General features: G+C 40.0%; 4 protein-coding genes across 6 annotated transcripts in view; 2 read left to right on the top strand and 2 right to left on the bottom strand.

Annotated features, from left to right (window-relative positions):
• LOC122396474 overlaps positions 1 to 2,502 on the bottom strand; it is a 126,948-nt gene extending 124,446 nt beyond the window's left edge. Inside the window, exon 1 of the mRNA XM_043394924.1 lies at positions 2,191 to 2,502. The gene's annotated coding sequence lies outside the window, so the exon portion shown is untranslated. The remainder of the gene's footprint in view (positions 1 to 2,190) is intronic.
• LOC122396561 lies at positions 40 to 1,379 on the top strand. The gene is made up of 4 exons (XM_043395089.1): positions 40 to 353; positions 432 to 573; positions 653 to 886; positions 1,057 to 1,379. The coding sequence occupies exons 1-4, from the start codon at positions 264 to 266 to the stop codon at positions 1,377 to 1,379; spliced, it is 789 nt and encodes a 262-aa protein (XP_043251024.1). The 5' UTR covers positions 40 to 263.
• Positions 1,715 to 16,365, top strand: LOC122396479 (nuclear autoantigenic sperm protein). Of its 3 annotated transcripts, none has more exons than XM_043394938.1 (3): positions 1,715 to 2,182; positions 14,122 to 14,862; positions 15,100 to 16,365. In XM_043394938.1, exons 2-3 carry the CDS (start codon positions 14,122 to 14,124, stop codon positions 15,757 to 15,759), a joined length of 1,401 nt encoding a protein of 466 aa, XP_043250873.1. In that variant the 5' UTR covers positions 1,715 to 2,182; the 3' UTR covers positions 15,760 to 16,365. The 3 variants fall into 3 exon arrangements, with proteins under 3 accessions (XP_043250873.1, XP_043250874.1, XP_043250875.1); XM_043394939.1 differs by lacking the exon at positions 1,715 to 2,182 and adding an exon at positions 13,231 to 13,430; XM_043394940.1 differs by lacking the exon at positions 1,715 to 2,182 and adding an exon at positions 13,656 to 13,843.
• LOC122396481 lies at positions 4,356 to 12,848 on the bottom strand. The gene is made up of 5 exons (XM_043394947.1): positions 12,315 to 12,848; positions 10,073 to 10,297; positions 5,680 to 5,787; positions 4,999 to 5,136; positions 4,356 to 4,619 (listed from the first exon to the last, which is right to left on the bottom strand). Exons 1-5 carry the CDS (start codon positions 12,391 to 12,393, stop codon positions 4,360 to 4,362), a joined length of 810 nt encoding a protein of 269 aa, XP_043250882.1. The 5' UTR covers positions 12,394 to 12,848; the 3' UTR covers positions 4,356 to 4,359.
• Positions 16,366 to 16,424: the final 59 nt, after the last annotated feature.

Raw genomic sequence — 16,424 nt, 5'->3', positions numbered from 1 at the left:
CACAGACAGGCGCGGCAATCTCGTTGAAAATACATTTTTCAAACGTACATGCAATTCTGTCGTTAAATGTATCGTGAAGTATATTGTATATTGATATAATAAAAGAAACGTACATCGCGTCGTGCGCTTGAAATTGCCGATTGTACGTTAACTATTGTTCTTTTGTTGCTTCTTACGACTCGCGATTTACAAAGAACGTGGACAGAATAACCAAAAAAAAAAAAGCTCTATCATGAACGGATGAATACTAAAAGTAAGCAACGATGGTGTTTAAATTAAAGAATAATTTCAGTCGTTCTTGTGCAAAAAACCAGAAGGAAACTGAGAGAGAGGCGCGTAAACCTTTCCTCAAGGTATAAACGGATCGTCCGAATTTTTATAAACAAATATCGTATTTTCGAAAAATGTTAACTGTATTAATGTTGTCGTAGACAGAAGCTCTATACGTAGCGTTAATGTGTTTCGCAACACACTGTTTGAGTTCAATTACTTTTGAAGCTGGAAATCGTGCTCCCCACGCGAACACAGTGACCAAATCGGCAGCCTTTAACGCTCTTTTCCGGCGAAGTTTTAGTAATCACACTTAAATAATAAATATATTGCATTAATATAACTACAGAAAATTCTGAATAAACAAGTATGTTATTTACAGATCTGAAGATTGTAATACCCGTGACGAATGTAATCACAGGACTAATAACCACGATAATGATGATTGTGGGTGATAAGCATGGCATTCCTTATCTTTATTTGCCGTGGTTGGTGAATACCATGAAAGGAATAGCTCTCTGCGAAGGACCAGCGCTTTTAAACTTGGCCAAATTACTTCTACCTAACATTTCGTTTCCCGCAGGAACTTTCATACTTACAACTTTCCTTCTATATGGTAAAAACATGACGTTTAAATTAACCTGTTGAATGCTGAACAAATTTTTAAATCGTGAACATTTAAAAATTAAGGAAAAATCATCATTTAACTTCTGTTATTCGTATTCTAATTATGTTTGTTTCTTGAACGACCATAGAAGTTTATAGAGCAGAATATTTCCGTTTTAGTGGAAGAATTATGCATTTGGAACAACGCTTTCGCGAATTTTCAACGATGCTGGAAGGATTACCATTACCGAAAGCAATGCATCGCGACGAAAATGAAAAAGAAATTGCTCGCAACGCGCAAAAAAAAGGTACTTTGCCAAGGCGATGCGGAAGATAAATTAAATGTTACCGTAGAAAAGTTAAAAGCTCAACAGAGACCCGACGAGTTTCGCGGCAAATCTAATAGCCAAATCTCCACGGATTCCGGTGTGAAACCTATTAAAAGTATCCTTGAAGATAACAGTAATTTTTATAAAACACAATTATGGGATGTCTCTGGATAAATAGCAACAGTTGCTAAAATTTATCATATTTTTTAAACGCTTAAAAGCAACATTTGTGTAGCATTATATACTGATATTTATTTTCCATTTCATTTGTTGCACTCCTAGCTTTTATATTGGCAACATATTTTTCTACTTTAATATATGTATATTGAAATACTTTTATTTTGAATATGAATTTTGTGCAGCTATTTTCTATCAAGTATTCTCCACAAATTGAATATGTACATATATTTTGTTGAAATAACAATTGAAAATTTCATTGGAAGTTGCAAAAGAATTATTTCAGGAGTTCGATATATCGAATCAACTTTTTACTGCGAGTACGCATTTTGAATCTAATAGAGACAAAGATAATAATACACAAAAAAAACAATCGTGTTACTGATTATACGCACTATTTTCTATAATGCAACTAATGTACATATGTGGCTTAAAAGTTAATCGAATCGAAATGGTTAGATTTATAAAATGAACGCGTCCCGCCTTGCAGCGAGAAATGGCGGTAAAACGAGTGCGCATGCGCGCCAGATGTTTCGTTCACATCGATGCTCACCGCTTCGCTGTGCTCTTGTGTGCTTGACGCTCGCACAAGTTACACGCGTGCCGGTAATAAACCGTTGTTTGGCATAACGGTCGTTTCTGTTCGATCTTCCTTGGTCCTTTGTACATAAACTGAATCGTAACTATTGAAGCAAAGGTTGTGATACACGAAATTTTAGGCATAACTCTCGAAAGGAATAGTGAAAGTGTATCTATTACTAAGAAAGCGTCAAACCTCGAGTTATTCGAACGCAATAAAGGTACGTACGTTTCGTTCACATTCCACGTGCATTATTATTCTCCGCGATCTTGTCGTTGTATAGTCGTTGAATGTGCCCTTTGGAATAAAGATGTCAAGAAACGAGACGTTTCGCAAGTCGCGAAATAAGGTTGCTCTTGTTCGAACGGTTTTAACAGGTAATATCGTTCGTAACACGGTTTATTTTTGTACGTACATTCTCGAGTTCCAATGAATTCACGCGTCTACTACCTTTGTTGTTTACCACCACAAAAAATATAATCTGTTGAATCCGTGAACAGACGTGACCTGTTAATCGTGCGTGTGTGAAGATGTGTTGTGAACACGGTGTATAGCACGTCCCGCGTTACATATACTCTAACGACCGATCACGTGCCCCGTATTTAGGTATTCATATCGCACAAGATGTTGTTGTGTGCGTGTTTGCCCATCGAGATCCATATTTTTGCAAAGTTTGTTGCGAAACATAACCTTTTAATGATAGATAATTACCATTACCAACTACAATTTTAAACGTATTACCTTATAACCAACAGAAGTGAAAGTATCCATTGTTCCTTAATAAAATATTTATTTGTGTTATTGTACGTAGGGAAAGTTGAAAGTCAGGGATATTTCTATTATTTATACGTAGCTCTTCTTTTTATTGCATTTATGATACATTAATTTCGATATAACAAATAACAAGGGTCAGGTAAAAAATATGACAAGAAAATATTATCAGAAAAATGCATTTCGTTTAAATAAACATTCGGAGAAAAGTTTTGCAAGCATATTTATAATTTCTTTTCTTTAATCAACAAAACTTAGTCTCCGAATATGATAGATACTCTTTTTCGATGCATCTATGTTTTCCTTAAATATTAATGGACGAATCACAATTCACAATCCTTTGTATATGATACATTTTTATAGGCATAAGTCCTTCTTTTCGCTGTAACAAGTCGTAGCAAAAGCTATATTCTTCTTGCGGACACGCATATCGTTGCTTACATTGGCTCGAACAAGTTTACTGCTATATTATGCATATTACAAACATGCTTATTTCTCTAATTATAAGGCGATCGAATTATACTAAAGGCATCTATATTATATTCTGCTCTGTATTTACATTATCAAGCAAAATCTTAACAAATATCTCTTTAGCTTCTACGATACGTAAGAATACTTCAAATCCAACTTGACAAAATCTTACGTAAACTTATAAAAACAGATGGTCTTACGAGATTGTTAAAAATATATCTAAATATACAGACTAGAACAAGTAAGTTTTGTTAATTTTGCATTATTCGACTAACTCTGATGCAAATCAAAACTCAGACAAATGCGTATATTGTTCTGCACTGTTCTAGATATCGTAATATGCTTCTTCGGTCAAAAGTAAAAAGCTTACCTCTCTTCTAAATGATATTTCGTATTCATGCATCTGTAAATATTTTACTTTCATCGTAAAGATCCATATGAAGAGAAGGTCATCGGGTTGTGCAAAGATTCAGGTACAACAGAAGCATATGAAAACTTGTAGAAAATGTACAAAACTTGAAAATATGAGAAACTTGAAAGTAAAAAATTGAATCCATAGAGGTTTTGTATGGCTTACGAATAAAACCGTCGTACGATCCTTCTTCGCATATGGCTCTTTACTCGATCGTTTATGTTTTCTTTGTCAGAGACTAGAAATTACATGGTAAATTGTATAAAACGTTGCGTTTAGAACAATGGACAAAAATTGTACTCCTTGCCGTACCTTATACGAATTCGCGATTGTTTCGATAAGGTTGACAAATAGTATGCAACGTACGTTACCTGCTGGAAAATGCAAAAACAGTGCCTTCAAGGTGGTCGTTTTAAATTGTCATTTCATTCGCGGGGAAAAATACCCTCAAATAATTTGTCTCAATGTCGAACCCTGTGCCAAAATTACATACGTTGCTCGAGCATCGATGTTCCTAAATCTCTTTTAAGTTTTTAAGATATGATTTATCCGTTTCATTAATCGGTACGATTTAACTTTCTTGCTTTCCTTAAGTTAGTTCGCCTTAAATTTAGAACAAAGAGAAACATCGCGTTAGAAACATTTTCTTTCTCTCCGTTAAAGCACCCGGAAAGGGCCGTCGACATCAAAACGCTCTATCATAACTTTTGTAAACGACCTTAGACCTCGAAGGCCTCCCACTGCTACGCTATCATAGCGGCGATGGGACTGAAGCGCATTATTTTGCTGAGCAAAATCCACGCCACCGAGGCGAGGGCGCAAAGCGTGACGCCACCCCATCCGAAGTCCATACTCCAGGAGCTGTTGAATCGTCTAGCCTTCAGGATGCTACGTGGTGCCGGTCCACCAATCACACCATCCTCAGGGCCGTCCAGTATTCGCGCTCCGCGATCCTGGGCCCTCTTGAAATGAATTATCGTCAGAGTGAACAACGCGAACGTGGCTGCAACCAATTAATCCGTGTTAGAAACGTCCTTCAAATTATTTAATGTTTTTAAAAAAATACTTTGATTATTTCTATCTGAAAGTCTCTTATCGACCGTAAGAAATGTTTGTCTTTGAAACCACGAGTGCGCGGAATGTTGACTCTGATGGAACAGAAAAGCTCCGTTTATGCGCGGGAAATTATTCAAATCGCATCAAACTCATTTCAATACAACTTTGAACTTTAAATTACAATTGAATGCGGTGTTCGATTAAGTAATGCAACTCGTTTGTTTTGTTTTGTGGTTGACTTTACGAGCGATTAGAAATCTTCGCGGTTACCAAGTTTGTCTAAAATTGTAGATTTCTTAAATAATGATCAACGTCGACAAACTTACCCGCCAAAAGGTACATCACACCGGTAACGAGAACCGCCGATATTTGATGCCTGCACAATCCAAAAAATCCAATCAAAACGGCGGTGCTCAGAATAATCAAGCAAACTAGAGAACAGGATATACTCAAATTCTGCATCCCTGAAAAGAAAAAGGAACAGTCCTCGTTCAAGTAGCTTTTCGTATAGTTTGCGAGGTTCTTGACAAACTTCTTCGTAATGTCAGGACATTCCAAACCAAAAACTTTATGTATGCCATAAATTAATTTTGTTCGTAAGGATTCTCTTCGACTGCTTAAAGCTCTGGACACTTCGTACCACCTAACGGGCAAAGTAAACCCATCTACGCGCCACAGTTCAAACTTTGTTTCAGGCAGGGATTCGAAACGAAATGGAAAATAATTTTATCGTATTAAGCAAGTTCGTTTTGAAATTTATACAGAAAGTTCAAATTCTTCTGATATAATTCAAGTTTTACACCGTTTGCTAATGCTGAAAATAACGTTTTTAATTACAGTTTTAATGTAATTGCTCGCGACATACATTACGGTTTTTGATCTAGAACAAGTATTTCGAGGTTTTACTTTTAATTTGATTTTTATTACCGTTACAATATTTCACGCAAACGGAACGCATTGAATGGCGGGAATCGAAATACGAGAAAAAGGACGTAGGTTGTACTCACGATTTTGCCAGGCGGCGCGTATCTCCTCATGTGCTTCGTCGGGCGTCAAGTAGTTAATGCACCTCCCTTGCGGAAAACCTACCTGACCCAGTAGTCGTATTTCTTCCTCTAAAACGTGAGAAAAACGAAATCAGAGCAAGTAATACAAATTTTCAATCGTTTATTTTTCTCCGTCATTTTGTTACTTTTAAACAGTCTCCGCGAGCGTGTTTTCAGTGACCTCGTAGCGTCGCTATTAATTTTAAGTTCAGTTTCTATAATTAAATTTATCAAAAATACTTGTTAGTTTAATTGCGACCTTTGAGACGAATTTATGTCAATCTATTTCTTTGGAGCATGACTAATCGCTATGAAAAGTTTTATACAGTATTGTTTGCGACATTAAATTAATTTCGAACCGTTAAGATTATATTTAGTTTACAGAAATTACGTATGATTAATTGATTTTTTTTTTTAAATTAACCGGTTGAGTGCGGCGAAGCGCTATTGCGCTTCTCTTGTCCTGCGCATAATAACTGCGCATTGTATTCCGCACTTTTAACATACACAGGGTGTTCTGCCACTCCTGGGAAAAATTTTAATGAGGGATTCTAGAGGCTAAAATAAGACGAAAATCAAGAATACGAATTTGTTGATGGAGGCTTTGTTAAAAAGTTATTAACATTTAAAGTTCCGCCCTTACTGAATTTTTTTCTCGAAAATGCGCAGGAATTCGGGGGTATGTCTATTCACTCAAAATAATTGTAATTGACCCCCGCAACCAAAAATAATTTTTCCAGAACGATTTGAAATTTTTTTTTTCCGTCGAAAAATTTCACACCTTCTCGAATTTTTTTTTAGAAAGTGGGTAAGAATTCCGGGGTATGTGTAATGACCAAAAATGATTGTAATTGACCCCCGGAACCGAAAATAATTTTTCCAGAACGATTTGAAATTTTTTAATTTAATTGTTAATAACTTTTTAACGAAGCCTTCAACAACGAATTGATATTCTTGATTTTCGTCTTATTTTGGCCTCTACAATCTCCCATTAAAATTTTCCCCAAGGGTGACCGTACACCCTGTATGCAAGAAAATTCTTCAGCACTCAAACGTGTTAAATAACGTATACGCAGAAAGTACAGCTTCCAAGCAGATGTTTTGGTTGACCTTAATTTAACGATGATCGTTTGCAGGTAGCTTTTACGTATGACCGATTAACTCGCTACTTCTGATGAGTAGTCAGATTTACTTGGGCCACGAACGCGGAATAGTTCGAGCGTGAGATTCGATATCAGATTCCGAATACTATCGGCTCGCTGAAGAGGATGAACTTGAACATGGATTTCCGTGAAATGTCAGGAAGAGTAATAGGAACCGTCAAGGCCGCGGAAACTTAGGAAATTGAGTAATAATAAATTTCGAGGCAGAAATAGATCGGACTCAAGTTCACTGGGTCTAGGTTACTCTCCTCGAAACTTGCACGCTCGTTAGAAAATTGAATAGCTTCGATGCTCATCCGTAATAATTAATACACGAGTGCGCGGTTGTTTTGCAGTGTCGTCGAAAGGACATTTTTCGAGAGGAAACGTACGCGGAGTTTTCATATACAATATTACGATAGATACTTTTTTTAATTTTAAGAACTCGTAAAGGGAGTTTAAAATTTTATTAACTTTATAAAATGTTAATTTTCTTTAACATAGAAATATCTGTGACTAAAGATGACTATAGTTTTGTCAGTTTTGTGTTGCGTTTGGGGGGCAGCAGATCGCGTCGCTAGTCGCAAAATTTCGAGATTTATGCGTTTAGGCTTATTAGCGGATTTTCGTTGGAAGGTCGAGCAATTCCCGAGGCGTGTACGTAGTATGTTTTAGACAGCGTTCCGTGCTTGGCGTGACCAGGAACCATCAAACGAAGTTCCCCCTAAAAAAAATATACGGATTGTTCAAACGCACACGTGACTCTAATTATTCAAACGTTTTCGAAGGTCGGAACTGTCTCGCGAAAACGAGTCGCCATATTGGTCGACGCGATGAGCTTTTCTTCGCGGTTGCAAAGCTCGAACGAAAGAGATTTAAGGTCTCCAGTCTCGAGACATTTTAATAAATCCGTCGAAAGGAAGTTAAATGAGAACGCGGAAGATTGAAATAGTAGTTGAGGTTCTCGTTTCTCCCAGAGCTCTCGATGAAGCGAGAAAATTGAACAATCGGAATGCACAATCAAACCGTGATTGCACGCCTACGCGTACAAAGATGCGGATTTCCAGGAACAGCGAGACTCTTCGAGGAAAAAATCAAACTTTCTGTGCTCTTTTTTTCTTTCATTTAGACCGCATGAAATATACATTGGAAACTCAATGCCAGTAGTATTATACCGTTGTGTATTTGTGTTTTTTTTATCTTACGCTCTCCGTGTTTTCCCAGGATTGGCCTTTTCCGAGACCAAATGGCTTTGGTCGTTCTCGTTAGGAATAATATCACGTTTGTTCGTTGGTGGGGCGAGCGTGCATTTTTTTTTCTCAATATGTTCGAGATTACACTCGTCATGTTTCGCAAAATCGAAGTAAATAAGGATATATCGTGAGCGAGAAACGTCACAGCTAGAGTACTTACGTCCTATGTCCTCACGTTTAAAAATAACACACGATCGTTCTCGTCCTGACATTTTAACGTAATAAAACAAACACGCGGTCCCGATTAAAGGCCTTTATACATTTACCAGTCGCGAGGCATACGTGTTTATTCCGTTTGTTGAACGCAATTAGAATGGTCGCGGTGCTAAAAAATTGTACAAAGTAACGTGTACTCGTATTTTCACAAATTGTAACATAATTTACGCGAATACGCCTCGTATCACAAACTGAAAAGGGACGTGTCGAAAGCAATTTTAATGTGTGAGACCAGTGCTGGCGTATATTGAAAATAATCCTTGCGTTAAGTTTTAAGAAAAGACAATTTAAACATCTGTAAAGTACACAAAAATAGTTTGGTAAACTTTAAAACGATATAACTCTTGAGCTATTAGGCTTATAAGTACCTTCGTAATTTTTTTCAATTGTCATTCTTAAAATTGCTTTTGATTAAACGATCACACTAACGACAAAATAGAACGTAGTTACGTACATAAAATTCTACAAACAAATCCGACTCGTTAGTCTCGATCACTATAGAGAAAAATACCGCGTCTAATTAAAAGAAAAAACATGGCTGCCATCGTACCAGTATTCCAGAATATTTGGATGAAAATATGTATCCCCTAGAGTAAACATTTTTCGGTACAATTTGTAAGAAAAAAAAACATATAATTCCATTTTTTAAAGGAAACAAATTTTATGTAGAAAAATAACTGAATAACGAGCGCTTCGAGACCATTCATGTTTTAATACCACTGTTAATTAACGTCTAGCCTTGACACTTTTACGCGTTTTGCTGTCAGCCGTATTATTTGTTGCACATATCGGTTTTGGTTACGCGGAAATTATGAATTGGTGGTACGATCGAATCAAAGGATCAAACCGCGAGAATTTTTGGCACGAAATTTCGTCGAAGGAACATGCAAGATGTTCACGGTCACGGCATACCTGGACAGACAGTACAATGTTTCAGATCCTAATCGACTGGTCGATAGCTTGGTCAGAGTCAAGGTAGTATCCACATATAGAATGCATTCATACAACATCGCGCCGTTCTAGATACACCGGTCTGATTATGTGGAAATGGTGTGCACACGTGTCATTGGAAGCTCGCACGATGCTAGCAGGGACTTGTACCCAAATGGAAAATACTATATTTACATATACTCGGCGGCAGTTTATCCGGTTTACAGGTTTCGCTATAATTTTCAAGACGAACTTTCTATAAGAACCACTACCATCTTGGACGATACCAAAGAAATGCAAAAAAACAACTAAAGAATAACAGAAAATAGAAAATCAATGTATAGAATTAAAAAAAAAAGTTTAACTCACGTTTGACTATTATCAAATAATGATTCAGCCGTATCAACGATGACGGATTCGAGAGTTAATACTTTGGTAAACTTGTGAATCAACTATGTTGTAATCGATGTATTATACAGATTATGAGAAATGTGTGGTATGTGTAAGTGATGGACGACGTGGTTCCTGATTGGTGTTTACAAAGATGTGATCGCTATAACAGTGAAAGTCGAGAGAGAGAATTTGTTATTAATATCGTTTCACATTTTCAGCACTCGGGAAACGATAGTTTTTATTGCCCCCTGAGAGCCGGAAGTTCCGTTCGCCGAAAAGGCGTCGATGATCGAACGGGATCAAAGTTTGAAATAACAGTAAAGCTGCTTCGGAATCTCGCATTTTATGCGCGGCGTTTGCGCGAAGGAAAATGATAGAAGAGTTGGAACGTTACACGGATCGTTTACAACGGCCACTTACCTGTAAGCGAGACGCACATGATCCAAATACCGCCATACATTGGCACGAGAAAGGTCGGTCGCCTGCCAGAATGATGATTTCTATGGCCAGATGCGGATCCAAGCATCGCCACCTGCCCGTCCAAGTACCACGTGAGAGTAACGTTCGCGTGGGTCAAAATCTCCTTATCCCAGCCCACTTCCTCCCAATGGTCCGACATTATTGCACCGCACAACAATCCAGTCGCTGGAACAGAGAAAACGAGGATTCATCGTAGCTAGCTGCCGCCATTACGTTTTCTTTATATCGCTGTTCGACACTCTTGTCTACTTTGTGGCAAAGTGTCCTTGTTATTCCGGATCTCTGTGAGATGGTGATCGACCCCCACGGCGATATACATGACAATGGAAGCAGCGTCGGCTAAAGTTACGTAATCGTCGAGTGTTGTTTCGAAATTGTAGAGCTTCGCGCGAGAGGATCTTCGTGGAGGAAAGAACTGCAGGAACGTTATTCAAGAATTCCTGCTCTCTCGAGATGTTCGTCGTCAAATCTGCGATGAAAGTTCGGTGTTTCAATGTTTACGAAGCACTTGGATCGCGTGGACCGTGTGGATCTAGAAATATCCAGGAGAATGGGGAAAGAAGAATCACCTAATAAGGAAACTCTGAGAGAAGTAATAACCCCTCGGTTCCACGATGCAATTTTAATCTCACACGACAGGATATGGCTTTCTATTTTTACTTATTTTTAGAGAATTTATGTTGTAGAAGAAGCAACATTGCTGGAACGAGGCGCAGAGTATGTGGACGACTCGGAGAACGCTTGAAAAAATACAATTTTAAAGCTATTGAAAAAAAGCTTAGAGTTTCCTGAAGAAATTGTTACAGACACGGTAAAGACTTTAACCATGTTCTCTTCTAGAATCACTATCAAACTCCTGATCTTTGAAAACTTATATAGGCATTTTTATATCAGCAAAATTGAACGATGTGCATAGTCTGTAAACACATATCGTAAAAACTCTAAAAACTGAAGGTTCGTGGACGAAATAAGTTAGGAAAAATCTTGACAACTATACGAGATTGAAAACCTTAACGCTAATAGTGCTAAAAAATGATTCAGAAGAAACTCTCGGTTAACGATGCAGTTGTTCTTTTTGCCGTGTCATGGTAATTGCATTGTGCAAGAAATCTGGTAACAAGAGCACTCGAGTATAATAGAGCATAGGAGTGCTTCTTTCGAGCGATCGTGTCACCCAGTGAAAAAGTAAACGATGCAACGAGTTCAACCGGTGGTTGCTGACCGTGCTGTTAGAAGTTTCGAGTTGCTAAAGAAAAGACTGCAAGAAGCGTAGTAACAACAACATTGAAGAGGCTCGATCGAAACGTGGACAACGACCGAGAATGAGATTCGGAGGAATGATGCTTTATATAATCTTATCAGTCGTTGGGAAGAAAAAAGCAATCGTTTGCCAGATAAACGTTGCAAAGGAATATGAAAAATCGGTGCGAGATCGTGGTTGTTTATCTAAATGGTTCGCTCGTTTGAACGAAGGCTGGAGAGATACAAGACCACGAGGATAGATTTTATCTGCATACATTGTTGACGCGATGGGACGGAAAATGTATACGTTTCAACGACGTTCCAAAGGACTGCGATTCGTTTTAAACGTGCAATGGGAGCAGCGTTGTCCACGTGCTCTCCGGGACATCGATTCCGTCCTCCTCGGTTGTCATCCGCTTTGCGGAAGCTTCCAATACAACAATTAATTGGTGGACCGATAGGAATGGGCATCGATTGTCTATTAACACGACGAAACCAAGCACCACACACTCGTCCAACATCTATCGACAAAGTTCCTTCCGAACGACTGATCGTTAACGGTACATTAATCAAATACAAAGTCGAAACATTCGTCGCTGCTTTTGTTTCGTTCTCCAAAATAAAGTCGAAAGGCACGATCTCTTCGAACACTGTGCGACCGTTCGAATCAGCTGATCGCCTAGCAAAGAGTCCTCCCCATACATAAACAAATTAAAATACAACGAGGGGTAGAAAATTCTTTTCCGGAACAGACCACCTCTCCTTTTTGTTCCGCGCGAACGAACGCGACATCCGATCGGAGCGATCGTTTATTACGTAACGTTGTCCGTAAATCGCGTGCCGGTCGAAACAACGACACGGGAAACAATAACACCACCGAGGATGGAAAGAAAAAAAAATGAAAGTTCGTCGGAAGTTTTGCGTCGAGGATGACGATTACCTGCGAAAGTGAGGGCAAGCGTGGCAACGAGGAAAATGAGACGCGGACCAGGGGCCCTGGGTACACGGGTAGGCTCCATCCATGCAGGTGGTGCCCAGGGCGACCGCTGGCAGCCCACTGAATCCCGCACACCGCACCGACAGTCGCCAGTTACGCACTGACCAATCGACACCCCCGAAGACCGTCTGTTTTCGGCGAGTCTCCGCCACGGCGAGGGGGCAAACGACCAGGACGCCCTCTCCGTTCTGCGTCGAAGCGCACGAAAATCGACCGACGTACCACCCACCCAACCGACCACCCCACCCGGATGCTGCGGACAACCCGCCTCTGCTTCTCTCCAACCCTTTATACGTCTTTCGTTTCTTTTTCCTTCTTTCGTTTCTGCGTTCCTCGGTACCCGCTACCTTCGTCAAATTGCTCTTTATGGCCCTCGAGGATGATTAGACGCGCCTAACGGTCCTTAATTCCTTCTTCTCGCAGACTATACCGCGATCGAGTCTGATTCTCGCGTACATCCGATGCAAACGATCTAGTTTCCCAGCACTCGGTTACGAGTCTCTGATATTTCGAGTAGGTAGGTTCTCCGCTTTCCAAAGCAACTTCCTTGCGTATGCTATCCGATCGAATGGCTAAGATTCTTTGATCGAATAGCTGGATCAAGTTTCATATATCTATCGACGATCTTCTTGCATCCCATTGTCCTCCAACGAATCATTTGCAATTGTTTGCATCGAAATGCCTCGTTATTTGAAGTGTATTGCTCGGAATACTCGTTCGGTTAACAGTCGTTAACACCTTATCTGCGGATGACGCCATCTGCCGATACATTGGTTACTGTTTTTTTTTTTGTTACGAGCGACGCTATCTGGCGTCAAATTGAATACCGTTTTTAATTATAGTAGTGTTACATACTCGAGGTTGCAGTTGATACTTTAGTGCGTTGAAAAGTGATAAAATAAACCTGATATTTATTATTAAACATGGCTATCAAAAAGTGTGATGGAAACTCGGGGAAAATATTTAGCGTAGACGTAGAGATTGATAGTGATATGGACACTGATAACGACGCTGTCGACGAAGACAAATGTTTTAGGAGATTTAGAAGAACTGTGCGCAGTAAGTCGTGGATTATTTTTAACAGCTCTGAAGAAGAAAACAACTAGTTGATAAAACAGAAAATAAAACAGTTTGGGGGATAATTGGTCCACATCAATATTAGTAATTTTATGTGAACTAAACAAAGCTTAAATTATAGAATTTATACAAAATTAATATATATTTTTGTTCCGGTCTTAGCAATAAGAAATGAAGATTGTAATTCCGTCGATGGGGTGTTAAGTTTACACGACGCGCGGAGTACTCTGTATTTTATTCTCGATCGACGTTGACGCGAGCGTATAGCGTGCAGGAGGAACGCTCTGCTGCGTTAAATGTGACTCGCGTGGAAGACGCAACACATATCATGCGTGGGTGGAATATTCTGTACACATAATTGCATCGTGACGTTGAAGCATCAGGCTTCACCGTAGGTGGATGATCAAAGAGTGTGTGTATTTGTATCTATGAACTTACACCAAAAATAATCCATAGTAATTTGTTATAACTATTCGCAAACATCAAAGTAAACAGAAACTAACGACTTTCTGTGATACAAATTCGAATAAGCGCGAAACTATGAGTACCGAAATAATAAATCTTGTGGAAAGCATTGGTGGCTAATGGCGAAGAGGCGAACTAGCTTTACGGTTGTCGGGTTAAAGAACGACAAAGCGGAACTGCATAACAAAAACAGTGTTTCCCGTTGCAGATGGCTGACGTTGCAGAGAGTGCAGCATTCACCGACCCAGCGACCGCGATATCCCACGGGAAACGGCATCTGTTAGTGCGTGATTACACCATGGCGGTGACAGCGTTAGCGCAAGCCTGCCAGCTACTCGCTGAAAAACACGGGGACACCGCGGACGAACTCGGTGAACCCTATCTGCTCTACGGTCGTGCTCTCCTCGGTTTGGCGAGAGAGGAGGCGGGGGTGTTGGGCGGTGGAGTGCCGGGCACAGAGGACGCGGATGAAGACGACGAGGAGGACGAGGAGGAAGCGGAAGACGAGAAACTCAGCAACGTAGACGAGAAGGAAGACGAAGAGAACGAGGAGCCAGCGAGCAAAACAACGGCCGACGAGGCGAAAAAAGAGGAAGGTAGCTCCGAGAGCAAAACCGACAAATCGAAAGCTACCTCGGAGTCCGGGAAGACGGAACCGGAGAAGAAGGAGGAGAAGGATGAGAAAAGTGAGAAGAAAGCGACAGAGTCCGGTACCAACGAGAAGGAGGTGACGGAAAAATCGGACTCTAACAAAACCGACGATAGCAAAATAGCGGAACAGAAACAGAAGGAGGAAGAGAAAGCAGCGGCTGGCTCCAGCAAGGAAACGAATCACGCTAACGGGCCGTCCTGCTCGAGCGAACAGAATGGCGAGCTGAAGGAAAACGGGGAAAACGATTCCGAGGACATTGGAAAGGAGGACGACGAGGACGAAGTTAATAATTTACAGGTATACAAGTACACGTTGCAAACGAGAAATTTGATTAATATCTGCTTGTAACTTCTCTTATTTTATTTTTACTGTAATCTTAAATTAATCTTTCCCTGACAAACGTGGCGTCAATTTCATCTAACGTAAAAGACTCGTAAAAGTTTCATCGCTCAGGGACGTCTTCTGTATAACGAACAACTGACATTCGGAGTTAAGAGTTGAACTGAGACTAAAGTGTTTGTTCTGAAATTAAAGGTGGCCTGGGAAGTCCTGGAATTAGCGAAGCTGGTACTTTTAAAACGTGGACAGCCCGGTTGGAAATTACTGGCCGACGCTTATCGACTCCTGGGCGAGGTGGCCATGGAGGGTGGAAACTTTCAGGGCGCTCTGAACGATCTGCATCGATGTTTGGAGCTGTTGCAGCAAATCGAGCCCCGCGAGCCGAGGGCGATAGCAGAGATTCATTATCAGCTCGCGTTGGCTCATTCTTTGGGTAATGAGTTCGACGCCAGCATCGAGGAGTTCAACAAGGCCACCGAGCTGCTGGAGACGCGCATCAAAGAGCTGGAGGAGCTGAAAGAGCCGCCCAAGACCGAGGATTCCTTTTACACGGTCGAGGGCGAGATACAGGAGCTGAAGGAACTACTACCAGAGATCCGAGAAAAGATCTCAGACATGAAGGATTTCAAACAAGAGGCTTGCAAGCTGGTCATAGAGGGTATTAAAAGCAAAGTGGCTGGTGGCTGTTCGAACGGTGCCGGTCCAAGCGGTAGCAGCGATTCCCCGTCCACGCCGAAAGTTCAAAAGCCAGCTAGCAACATATCCCATCTGGTGCGTAAAAAGAGAAAAGCCGAGGAGCCAGACGTAGATGTTGCCGCGCCCAGCAAAAAGCCGACGCCAGAGAAGGCTGTTTGAATATTCCACTTGGTTCGGTGCGTTTGGGACACTTAATCGTTGCTTTGATTCGCGCGGTGAAAATTAAAACTGTACCACAGATGGAATTTTTTTAGAGTTGGACCAAGGTAAGATAACAATATTCAATCTAACGAGAACGATTCGACTCGAATACCGTCAAAGATACCATTGATTATGATTCACATATGTGTTGTATTTCATTATTTTCGTTGTTTTTACGATATTACATTTTATGACATTTATTTATTGTACCTTCCGAGGTCTTGATAGCGAACGAGATGTGCTAATTACCGTCTACACTGCGATTGTTTTTAAAACACTTATTCTCTAGAATACGATAAAATATTAAGGAATAAGGTTGTTCTTGTACAAGTCTGATTAATAAACGTTAAATGATGGTTTTTTTCTAACTGTTCAAAATGGATACAGTTCGGACCCCCAATAAATTCAATACTGACGTATCAAATCGCAACACATTATCCATATATTTTCCAAATTACAATATTCTACAAATATTTTTTATTCAATTTTTAACGTTTACGATCACATTTCTGGACGGATTGTTAATTCAAGTTTAAAAAAAGACGTGTGCATAAGAGGACAGAGCATTCAGCTGAAAATCAAGTACATAAAAAAAACAATTTTAATGGGAGATTCTAGAGGCC

Source organism: Colletes gigas, unplaced genomic scaffold, assembly GCF_013123115.1.
Source record: "Colletes gigas isolate AHSC1104 unplaced genomic scaffold, ASM1312311v1 Colletes_gigas_Sc00007, whole genome shotgun sequence".
NCBI classification, from domain to species: domain Eukaryota; kingdom Metazoa; phylum Arthropoda; class Insecta; order Hymenoptera; family Colletidae; genus Colletes; species Colletes gigas.
This window is presented reverse-complemented; position numbering and strand designations above follow the sequence as displayed.

What these genes read in the sequence shown, in the direction of transcription:
- LOC122396561 (XM_043395089.1), top strand. Translation starts at nt 264, where the DNA reads ATGGTGTTTAAATTAAAGAATAATTTCAGTCGTTCTTGTGCAAAAAAC. An exon ending in TCTTTTCCGGCGAAGTTTTA is followed by an intron (nt 574 to 652) that starts GTAATCACACTT and finishes TGTTATTTACAG; the next exon opens with ATCTGAAGATTGTAATACCC. An exon ending in TACAACTTTCCTTCTATATG is followed by an intron (nt 887 to 1,056) that starts GTAAAAACATGA and finishes TTTCCGTTTTAG; the next exon opens with TGGAAGAATTATGCATTTGG.
- LOC122396481 (XM_043394947.1), bottom strand. Translation starts at nt 12,393, where the DNA reads ATGGAGCCTACCCGTGTACCCAGGGCCCCTGGTCCGCGTCTCATTTTC. An exon ending in ACGCGCCGCCTGGCAAAATC is followed by an intron (nt 5,137 to 5,679) that starts GTGAGTACAACC and finishes TTTTCTTTTCAG; the next exon opens with GGATGCAGAATTTGAGTATA. An exon ending in TGTGATGTACCTTTTGGCGG is followed by an intron (nt 4,620 to 4,998) that starts GTAAGTTTGTCG and finishes AATTGGTTGCAG; the next exon opens with CCACGTTCGCGTTGTTCACT.
- LOC122396479 (XM_043394938.1), top strand. Translation starts at nt 14,122, where the DNA reads ATGGCTGACGTTGCAGAGAGTGCAGCATTCACCGACCCAGCGACCGCG. An exon ending in ACGAAGTTAATAATTTACAG is followed by an intron (nt 14,863 to 15,099) that starts GTATACAAGTAC and finishes CTGAAATTAAAG; the next exon opens with GTGGCCTGGGAAGTCCTGGA.